At 40.8% G+C, this 11,926-nt stretch overlaps 1 protein-coding gene across 1 annotated transcript; it reads left to right on the top strand.

Annotated features, from left to right (window-relative positions):
- The first annotated feature begins 90 nt into the window (after window positions 1-90).
- Window positions 91-3,982, top strand: Cisd2 (CDGSH iron sulfur domain 2). The gene is made up of 3 exons (XM_075687064.1): window positions 91-250; window positions 2,140-2,348; window positions 3,795-3,982. Exons 1-3 carry the CDS (start codon window positions 247-249, stop codon window positions 3,882-3,884), a joined length of 303 nt encoding a protein of 100 aa, XP_075543179.1. The 5' UTR covers window positions 91-246; the 3' UTR covers window positions 3,885-3,982.
- The last annotated feature ends 7,944 nt before the right edge of the window (window positions 3,983-11,926 follow it).

Here is an 11,926-nt window from a genome sequence, read left to right as displayed (position 1 = left end):
AAATGCAACTCGAATATCTCTTGGATTAAAACAAAGTATTTAATGTTTCGTTATCGTTCACCTCTCCTCTTCTTGCACGAGCAGCTAGCACGAGTTACGAGGTTTAGGTTGTGGCCCAATACCGAACGGAGCCCGTTCTTCAGCGTTTGGCTCGTACTTTGCCTGGAGAAGCATGCTGTAGTGTGACCGTCGTTGATATCACCTATCATTCCACTTGATCTTGAAGTTAACACTCCTTGAAGTGAAATGAGTAAGTTCCTTTTCACTCTACTAACTCGGTGCATTTCGCTCAAGGCTGCACCTACTTATTATCTAGTTAACTTGTTGCGTTATAAAGACATACGCTCATCGTTAATCTCGTTGCGCATGCCTTAGTGTATTCCCTTGAGTGAACGTCGTTTGATCATTACGTGAATTGAGCTATGTGGGCAAGGTGAAAAAAGTAGTTTGGGCACGATAGTTTTTCGTTGTTTTTTTAACGCAGTTATATGTCGCGCCGAGATTACTAGAAGACTGGTGAGACTGTCTCGCTTTCGTATGTGACCAAACTATGAGCTTAAAGCACCTTTACTAAAGTTCGTAATTATCCCTTAGGCACGGAAAAACAAGACGAAAGTTATTATTGGTATTTAGGTGCCACCCTGACCGCTGATGATTATGCAAAAGTTCAGCTGTGCGCGCACATTCTATGATCACACATGTCAACACACGGGCACAAATAAACTGTAGCCTGATGTAACTTGCGAGCTAGCTAGTAACTAGGCCGTGCCAAGTTTTCGTATATCGCTGTAGGATCGTATGGAAAGTAGCGACCGGGGCTTGGTTACATGCATGCAGATTGGTCAGAATTGAGGGGCTGCTCATGCACAGGAGTCAAACTGAAACTAGAAATTAGCACCTGCGTGACCTCCAACGCTGTGCCGGAGCCCTAAGCTAATAGCACCTGTGCCTGCGTGCTCATTTTGTTGCTTTAGTCCTTGCCTGCGGCTGCACGGCGTATCTTATCACTGCACTGCTGTGGGGAATCGCGTCGTATTTCCTCTCGTGTTCGCCATGTAAATTCAGATTTGGTCATACCCTTGTTTTCGAGTCTATTCATAAAGTAATTTTGCCACTTGCCATACATTGCTGACGGTGGCCTGATTAATTAAAAACACTGTTCAATATTACAACCGTATTTTCGCCATTAGGCAAGCTTGGGAGTTTTGTACGTTTTATAATGATCCATTTTTCTACAATACACTTCAGCAAATAAGAAATACAACACAAGAATTGGCTCTGGAAATAGGCGAGAGGAGTTTTACCTTAAGCCAACCTTCCTGCTTCTCTCCCGCATTTTTTTTTTTTGTCTTCCGTGGGCAAATTCGAATCAAATTTTGCTGCTCAAAATCGAGTTGTCATTTAAAAATGTAGCAGCATGACTTGACTTTTTGAGAATTTAATGGTACGTATTATTCAAGCAGAAATTTGAGTATGTCCTAGTTATCTGCAGTTACTTTGTTTCACATGCTTGTATGCGAAAAAGACTGCACATGCATTTTGCCTGCTCCTCTCTGTAGTCAGCTGTTTAAATGTGAAAGCTTGATTTTTCATGGCCACTCCATTCTGGCAGTGCAGCAAACTGAGGCTTTAAAGGGACACTAAAGAAAAACGCTATCAGTTTAGACTAAAGTATTCTTTCATAACATTATTGTTAATTTTGCAGCAGGAGGTTGATTGTTAAAAGAGAAAAAAAAAAAAGGTGGAACTCATTTCTTCTTTTCTTTTTCCAAGTTTTGCGCTGAAACCTCAGCACCGATACCAGCGTGTGATGCCATGCAGTTTTAAATTATATTTTTGTATGTAAGCCATTGTGATGTAGTAAAATTCTTGAAACTTGCTAAGTTCAGTCCTTGGCCCCTTCATCGATAAAAAAAAATGGACTAGACTTGAGTGGGTGAGTACGCCGAGCTGGTGCATCAACTTCTAGGCGGTGTCGCAAACAGTCTTTGGTGGTTTGTGCATCTTTTCTGTCTTATCGAGCCTCCTGTCAAAGTGACTTTTTGGTATTGTAGAAGCGGGATTCGCTAGTACAGCTCAGCTTGTTTTCTCTGTGGTGTGCCCTTTTAATTCTAGTTATCCATTTTCTTACTTTCACAGGCACTAAGGAGTCCGTCCTGCCCTACTTGCCATGGCTTGGCACGGCAGCTGCATTAGGCATTGCCTTCCTTGCCTATAGGTCATACGGCAAGGCAAAGGGACGTGTTAACTTGCAAATCGACATGACTAACCCCAAGATTGTTAATTCCGTTGACATCGAGGACATTGGAAACAAAGCTGTATTCTGTCGTTGCTGGAAGTCGAAGAAGGTATGTAGGTGACGCAATGCACTTACGCCAACTAATGCATGCTGTTTAGTCACAGTAAAACCATGTGCTTCATAATGAGTTTGGCAGCACCTCACAATTGAAATGGTAGCTTACTACATAACGTAAATTTGCCAAGGCAGCTGTGGTTTTATCTGGCATGCCAAGTGCTCACGACATTACCAAATGCCACAGTGGCTTTTTTTTTTTATCATTGCGTGTACTTTTGGGTAAATAGATATGCAAACAATCTTAAACAAACTAGAATGCACCTTAACATTTTCACAGTTGCCAGTGCCTGCGGTATTGATATGATCCATATGGAAATGCAAAGTATTCGGGCTGTGGCATGCGACCAGCTTTACATTAATTGTGCATTGAAAATTCAAGTAAATTGCATGTATGATGTGTTCTAGTTTACATTTTCTTGGATGTGCATTTATTCATGTTCATGTTGTTGCATTCTTTAAATTGCATTAAAGAGATATTCTAGTTTACACTTTAGCTTGTATTACAGTTTGTGCTGATGGTACATTGTGTAATGAATCTGTTCAAAACCAAGCTGGTTGATTGCATAACTGCCGAGCCCTTACGTGAAAAAAAGTGAATATGAAGGAATAAATTAGTTCTCTGTAAATCATAATGTGGATGAAGTTCTATGAAAGAAAAAATTGTCATTAATTAGAAAGCAGCACAAAACTACAAAGGAATTACTTGCTTTTACAATGTATATCATACCTTATGTTGCAACAAGTCCAAGACTGGTCTAGCTAAATTTTTTTTATCTAGTAGCAGCCCCACTTCCTGCTTATGCTTTGTGTTATGTGCCGATGGTATCATTATGTTCTTGGGTGCTTTGGTTTTGGGATTACGTATGAAGCATGTGCTTTTATTTTAGCACCTTCATACAGAACTAGCATTTCTGTATTTGGTAACAGGTACTCTAATGGGGATGAGGCTAACTATGACTAGGCTTGTTATCTGCGTGGTGTTCATTCTTTAGTGCCTCTTGCAAAATATCCCAAATTGTTGAGTTTGACTTCTCATTTCCCAAGTTTGGAGCTTATTTTCACTTGCACAGAACATAACGCACAAATGTTCTGTGCATTTTCCTAAAGTAGCTGTTAATTTGGTAGTAGGTAGTCATAAAAGATAGATTTTTTGTTCCTCTTCCCCTCCTGTACTTTGTTTTTGTTTGTATTGTTTTTGCTGCACAATCAACATTTTAAAGAATGTGTCTTTGTAAGCAATTGCATGACTAAAACCATTTGGCCATAGTGCGTTGTGCATCAAATTTTTTTTTTTTTTACTGGAGCACAGCTTGTGTAGCTGGTAAGAAAATTGTCACTGTCGTGTATTTGTGCAGATCGTGTCAGGCTGTCTACATGTTTAGTCAATGCCTAGTTTATTTTTGATATCATGAAAAAAAATTTCTATTTTTCTTTTCAGTTTCCTTATTGTGATGGATCACACAACAAACACAATGAAGAATGTGGTGACAACGTTGGCCCTTTAATTGTCAAACGAAAGGATGCCTGAAGGACTAACAGGCTGATGTGAAGAATCCAGTAGCACGTTTTCTTGCTAGCCTGCGAGCTATTAGTCTGAAATAAATTTTATTGCGACTATACCCTTCACTCTATTGGTCCTGTAAAGAACAGCTAAATGTTGGAACACCTTGTGTCTTTTTTTTTTATATTAAAAAAAGTGAATGGTAAGAAGCACAGTGTGCAGCTTTCACATGGCTGGCGCTCTAGCTGCAGATATATCAATGCACTGCAGAGGTGTGCAAAAAGATGCACACCAGGGCTACCAATCCAAAGTCCTCTGTTCCAAAGCTGCCAGAGGGAAAAATTCGCACATGCTCTACACTTGTGTTCCATTTAACAGTGGACCACACTGTACATTCCTCTGGTCAGTCACTCAGTTCAGTGGGAAGATTCAAGAAGAAACGAGGAAAATGGGTGACAAGAAGCAAAGTAGATGTCAACAGATCTACAAATTTAAGGGAAAAAAATGCGTGAATAGTCTGAGAATTCGATTTACTAGTCCTACCGAGAACCTAATACTATAACATTTCCGAAAATACTTGGCTGTTGAGGCATGGGAAAAAGCAGCAGGCACCATTTGTTAAGCAAAAGGACAAAGTTGGGTGAGTTGGTATGGTAACATGATCTTGGATTGTAGTGCGAAGTGACACTGACAGAGACTAGAAGCAGACTGGACAAGCGCTAACTCTCAACTAAATTTTTATTGAAACTGACAACACATATATAGGTGATTGCAAATACCGCGGCATATGAACATGACAAGGTCTAAAGACATCAGTTCAACATATCAATAGGTAGGAAAGCCAAAAAAAAAAAAGACACTATTTGAGATTAACACAGGTGCTGTGAAGATACTGAAATCCACATTCTAATAGAGACAAAGATGCATGGCTAATTCAAGTCTCTCCTAATCTTTTGATGTGAAATGCCTCGATTATTTCCCGTGTGGTTTGGCATTTTTGTCTTCAAACAAAGATTTACAATTGTAATTGAAACACTGTGACACTAGATGTGAAGCATTAGGGTTAAGTGATTATATGTGTTCTTTTAGTCTAATATTAATGCACCTGCCGCTCTGTCCTATGTAAGTTTTCCTGCAATTAAGTGGAATCTGATAAACTATACCAGTGTTACAAGGCACAAAAGGGGACACATGTCTAATGCCGCAATCATGTTTTCTTTTTTTGCCACCTTGTTCAAGTTTCCTATTTATCATAGGGCACATGATAGACAATTTGCGGGGGGCCGAGAAAACTGTATTGACGTAATATCTATTGGCCACGTTCCGTAAACCATGGGATAACCTATGTACATAGGGCACCACAGCAAACCCTTTTTCCTTTTTCTGTTTTTCTTGTTTCTTAGCGGGGCTTTGTACCCATTTCGAAAGCTTTCAGCAGGTTAGTGATAAATGCACAGGATAACCAGCCTTTTCGACCCTATCTATCTGTTGTGAAAAACTTTGTTGCATATTGTGTGGACATGACATAGCAATGGCAGACTTAAGAGCTGAGTATGCTATCCCCTGTTTAACAAGTTTGGAATGACAAGAAGAAAATTCAAGCAGTGGTTTCTTTGCCTTAGGTGAATAGTGCCAACAGACGTGCTCCTCCTGGAATGTTAAGCACAGATCTAAAAACTAATTTGTTGTTCTGGATAAGCTCAAGCGTGAAACCGCTTAAGCGCTCGTCCTGTCTGCTTCTAGTCTCTGTCCGTGTCACTTTGCGCTACAGTCCAAGATCATGTTACCATCTGTTAAGCTTGCATGTATTGAGAATAATTGCATAGTATATGCTATATATATTCAAGTGCGTGGTGTAGCTCATAGTCTGGAGACAGTACATGCTGTCTTTTTTCTTTCTCTTCCTTTACCTCCTCCCACACTGAGGTCATAGTGGCATCTGTTTCAATAAAGGGAATCAATCGATAATGTGTAAATGCCTGTGTACTAAATTTTGGATGGTAGCCAAAAATAACATACTAAAGTATTACATTCTGGAGTAATTTTGGTTGATAGTGGTCTGGACATTTCACGGGCGACAATATATAATATGCTGAGCTGGACTGGACAGTGGTGTTTTCATGTATATCAGTTTTTCATTAGCAAGGTGCAAAAAGGAATGCCGAAGGGAGAGGGTAGGTGTACACAAGTGTGTTCCGTATGTGTCATGAAATGGAAAATCCCATTGACTACAGCGTAGAAAGAAGAGAATTCGTGGTGAGATATTAGGGAGTAGGGGTAATTGCAGTTGGTGGCACCTCCCGACTCCCATCTTTCGCATAGGGAGGAAATTGTTTCAGTAGAGAAAGCACAGCTGTCAAACACTTTGCATGCTAACAAATAAGCACTGCAGAAAAATTTAATGTCAAAGATGGCATGGGCCCTTGGCAGCCAGGGTGCTGCACATATGCATGCAGTGTTTGTTGCTGTGCGTAGCATGGCCAGTGCTAGTCTGCAACAATAGTGCGGAGTCAAAGGTGCAGGATGTCTAAATGTGCTGCAGAAGGAATGCAGCACCACTTGAAAGTAGTTGGCAATGTATATGGCAAGCTATTCAAACTAGTTTTTCTCCTAGTAATTTATTCTGAGGAAAGTAAGACTGGGCACAATTCAATCTGTTTCCTTTTCTCTTGCATACTGATCTGGCTTCTGACAGTTAAGCTGCATTGACCAGCTGTATGTGCCTGGTGTACCTTAAACCTAGCAGCTGCGCGGGGCTGCCTGTAAGGAACCTTGCATTATCACCCCACTAACTAGTGCGCCTTCAATAAAACCAAAAGAAATAGTGATGATTACTAAAGAAGTTGCAGGTTTGCCCGAAAGGCGAAGCATAAATTGTGACAGCAAATTAGTACACAGCTATATGAAGTAAGGATAGTAGTTTTATCGGACGCATAAACTTGGAAACATTCACTTACTAACTGCATTAACAAGCATGGTGTCAATGTGCACAAGCAAACGTGAACACAACACACTTGATTAGTGCGGACACTCGTTGCAAGGCGCTGCAAGCGCGGCAGCAGCAGTGAGCGAAGTGACCTTCGTGCGGTCTATCGCTTCAACGCAAGAGTGGCAAGAACACAGCGCACACAAAGGTATGAGCCGTCTGCAGAGCCCTTTCAAGATACCGCACCCAGAGCCGTACAAAGTACACCATAGAGTACACTTTTGTTGGCAGAGTTTAATGATTACATTAGAATTATATTTGGTGTGAGTGATGCACAGTGTTGTATATATGCAACAGTGAGCACTAAATATATAAAGATAAACAGTCAGGCTAGGCAAACACAGACATTTATTTGCAGGCTGCTCTATGATACTGCACTTAAGTGCTACCACATTTCTGATAGAATGCCAAAGAAGCAGTTGCAGTCTTTCTCGATGTAAAGGGTCAATTTGAACAGAAGAAAGTGTAACCACCAGCGGCCACGTTGAGCATATATACCACATTCACCAATTTTCAGTGCCATATCCAACCTCACGTCCAAGTGAATTGAGATCTTTGCTTTTCTCATGACCCGCAGTCCCCCACTACATTGTGCCTCGTAATCAGATCGTAGTTTTGGCACGTAGAACCACAGAAATATTTTTTCTTATAACGGGCAATGAATTCTCTGAGGAGGATCTCCCAAGAGAGGCACTTTTGGAACAGGTTAAAGCTGGTAGCTAGTGCATTCAGAAACTCCTGAATTGCACAGAAGGCCTTCCTCACTGCTGAATGTTTCTTCTGTGCAGTAAGCATGCACTAATAGCTTCTATCTTTAGAGTATGCCAAAATATGTACAAGTACAATAAGTACCATTCTGCTCAAATGCCAGAATGAAAACTGAAACACATCTTGCCTAACAAATCAACCTCACCTACAGAGAGGTTATATTTCAGTTTGATTGCTGGACACTTGGCAAGAATGTGATTCTTTGCATCTCTGTCCTATCGCTTGACTAAGTGCACACCAGTACTGTTAGACAAAACTGACAGTTCTGTTGTCCTACCATTTCACTGGAGTTATGGTTCCCAAGACATTATATCACCATAAGATCGCAAGTATGCCTTCTTTTTCACAGAATTGGACATTGTTTCGATGATAGGCACATGTCACATAGTCATTATTCTCGTCACAGCAGAAGTTGATTTAATTGGAGCCTATAAGGTCTAATAGGTTGTTCTCAAGAAAGTGCTTCCATTAAGTCTAAGGAACCTCATAAAGCTTTGAAGATTTAATGATGGGTAGCACCTTAGCAAAATGCATAAATAGTAGTATTAAAGTATTGAAAGAAGTTATAAGAACAGTTATATCTATATAACTGTATTAAGAAGCGCATAAACGCTACTGCATTGTTGTGTTTCAGATATGCAACTCCAAGGCCTGGTGCACTTACTATACTGCCCATTTTTGCGTATCAGCATCACACCACTTCCAAAGAATATTTTCAATATCCAGTAAGATTTTATGCAAGACGTTAAATTATCACTTTAGGGAACATTGCTTTGACATATCAACCAAATATGACGTATGGAACATGAAATGTGCAGATGCTAGGGACAATTTCTTGTGCCTTTGCACAGGAACCGTGTTTGTCCCTGTGTACTGCCATTTTTGGACAGACTTAGTTAGTGGCAACAAGCGGCTCTCAAGGAGCATAAAAATGAACTTCTCATACAAAAAGAAAAAGTGCTTTTTTGAAGAAGACAGCATGTGAGAGCTCGGCAAGTGTGCGTGTTTGAGTCTCTCGCTCTGTAGGATAGTGTGTGTTATACTGGTTATCTGATCAGGATTAATCTACTTGCAAGCTATGCACTCATTAATTGCATAGCTGTACTGAGGAAGACAGGATGCTGCTTGAATGAAGTGACAAGATTTTTCAGGTCGCAGTGTGCGTTACAGATTAGAGGAAGGGAGGTCGCGCTCTGTAGGAGGACGAGTACAAGTAACTTGCACTTACACGTTGCTGTAAGTTAATTGTTTTGTGGCTTTAGTTTAGTGCATGGGTTCATTTTTTTCTTTATGCGGAATGTTGGCTAATTAGGTTTAGGTGGTTCAGGGCCTTAATGTATCAAACCTGTGGCTCGAGGAGGATAATAAATGGGCTGTGTTGTTGGGCACATGTGCAAGTGTCATATTTATATCCAGTGTAGTGTGCATGAGAGTAGGTATAATCTGCTTCTGCTCCACTTTCAGACTCTGATTGAGTGGTCAGCTGCCGTTGTAAGCAATTACTATATGTTCTTAGGTTTAAAAAGACAGGTAGCTGTGCTTTCTTTACATTTGCAGCATGGGTGTCCTGTAGCTAATTAGCAGGACAACATTACTTGTTTCTTTAGAGCAGTTGGCACTAATATCCTGCACAACTACATTTGAGTGAACTGAACTTGCAGGCCGATCTTCCTAGCACCAAGCTGTACTCTAGTTTGGTGTTTGAGGGGGGCTGCAGAAATAGAACAAAATACAGTGTTGTAGGAAAGCAAGACCATGCTCTTTTGAGCAGGACATGCTCCCCAACTAATTTGGGACATCTATTCACTTAATGCTTGCCATGCCTGGTAGCATGGCTCGGCTTCAGCTGAGTCATTTCCATTAAGTGTGGAGCACAAAAGCTGATGCCACTTCATGCACCATGTGCAATGGTTCATTAAACTTAACATTTCTAAATGTAAATCTATGAAATTCTCCTGCATTAACTCACCTTGCCCTGACTACTCCTTTAACATCTTTCTTGAGACAGTAAGCACTTATAACTGCCTCGGTGTACAAATTACAAGTAATGTGACACGGAATAAGCACGTTGAATACATAACATCTAAAGTTAATCGCATATTTGTTACCTAAAATGAAATTTTTTTATTCTGTTAAGAAGCAGTTGTACCTTAATTACGTACGAGACAACCTGAAATATGCCTCTTCGATCTGGGATCCTGGCCGTGTTACATTAATAAACTTACTAGAAAGGGTCCAGAACTGTTCAGCTCATTTTATCCTATCAAAGTACGAGTGCACAGCCAATGTAACTGGCATGAAACTTACACTCTCTCTTTTCACCACCTGTAGGAAATTCTCTCGTCTTTTCCTATGCCATAAAACTTACCAGCACAACAGTGTCTTCAGATTATAATGTCTCTTGTGCTTCGCATGTTCCTTCTAGGATTGGTCACCATTATAAAGTAGGTGCTCCCCAACATAAAATGATAATATATCCTAATTCATTCCTTCCAAAGACATGCTGCGATTGGAAGTGCCTGCCTGCAGCACTGGTCATCATCACGGATCCTCGTTATCGCATCATAATACCTAATGGTATCTACCACATATTTCGCACCAAATCCTTAAACACACTTATTTTGTTGTCTGTTTCACATGTTATTATAAGTTACCCATTACTCCGATTGCTGCTTTTTTTGCTGTATTAAAGTGTGATTTCCTTGATACTGATACCTTTGTTGTTGTTTTTTCTATTGTGTCTTCTTACCATGTACATTATTCTTGATGCTGATATGTTAGCCCCTCCTCTCAATAATGCTCCCTTTAAGACCTGAGGGTAAACAAAATGAAGGTATGGCTAATTATTTTTTCTTGTGAGAAACAGGCCTCTTGGGCACTCTGACTCCCTTGGTCATTGTCGGTCACCCCCACCTTATGCAGCGAGTCCTACAGTTGCTAGAGTTGACCTCTTCAGTTTCCTATTCAAGTCTAGCTCCCTCCCTTTTATAGAGCTGATTAACAAAAGGAGAGCCCGAAAATACAAAAACCTTGACATTGTATCACAGGCAACTTTGTATCTCAAAAATGCATCCATAAAAGGCAGGTCACATAGTTAGTTGCAGTTCCTCTGATCAAAGCTTTGTAGTTAATTATTTATAAAAACGACATGGTGGAACTTGGTTGTTGAAATAGTCCAACTCCAGTAGAAATGCACTTAAAAGAACACTGAAATAAATTCCATGACTGCGCACAACTTCTCCTATTTGATAGGGGAAGTCTTCGTTCTTCATAAGCATTGTTAATTACTAGTGAATTTTGAAGATTTTGCATGTTTCTTTATTATAACGATGCCCCTCTGAGTGTTTTCCCTTACCTCTGCCTGTCTGTAGTAGAATGGGCATGCACTGCAACTTCGGTGAGTGATCTTATTGGCTTCCCACATGATGTGCCATGTGTAACACTTTCTACACAGCAGTGCACAAATGTTTTTAGCACATTTATAATGAATTTAATTTGTTTGCTTGTGAAAGAAAAACATAAATTCCACTAATGTAGACCAATAAAATTGGCTGAACCCATCCCATGATGACTGTCGACGGAAATGCATTTAGCATTGAATCAATATAGCAACACAACATATTGCCACCGTCGAAGCAAGTTACATATGAGGAGTGTACTGCAGCGGGACTCCTCTTTTGTGCTACCCTAAGAACACTTGGTGACATCTAGCGGCGCCACTGCGAAGCCTATGCATAGCCTCCGAAATGCATGGCATGCCAGTGCATGCGAACACTGAGAAACGCATAATGCGGCCAAATGGGCTCCTCTCTTACGCTTCTCTCTGGGCATGCTGTGCCATCTAGTGGCACTGCCAAGAAGTCAGTGCACGGTCTCTGAGATGAGAAGCGTGCTGGTGCCTGTGAACTGTGACAATTGTTCCCTCACTTACCACACACCCAGTGGCACATACTGAGTGGACCCAAGTTGGTGAGATGTTCACTGAAGAGTGGCACATACCCAGTGCATTCATGGCGCAGCTCGATAAAGCGTTGGCGTGAAAGGCGTTCATTGAAAAGTGGCACATGCTCAGTGCATTTGTCGTACAACCTGCTAAAGCATTGGGCTGCTGTCTTTGAAGAACACTTGTGATGTGGGTTCGATTTCGCCCACCATTGGAGAAACTTAAAGGATCTTTTTCATCATTGTAGAGCAGCACATTCCCAGTGGCACCATCTCTAGTTCCATAAGCTAGTGTCAAAACATTAGCTGAAGAGCGGCACTCACCTACTGGCACATACCCAGTGAACCCAAGTTGGCATCAAAGAGGTTCATT

The sequence above is a fragment of the Dermacentor variabilis genome, chromosome 1 (assembly GCF_050947875.1).
Source record: "Dermacentor variabilis isolate Ectoservices chromosome 1, ASM5094787v1, whole genome shotgun sequence".
Taxonomy (NCBI): Eukaryota; Metazoa; Arthropoda; class Arachnida; order Ixodida; family Ixodidae; genus Dermacentor; species Dermacentor variabilis.
This window is presented reverse-complemented; position numbering and strand designations above follow the sequence as displayed.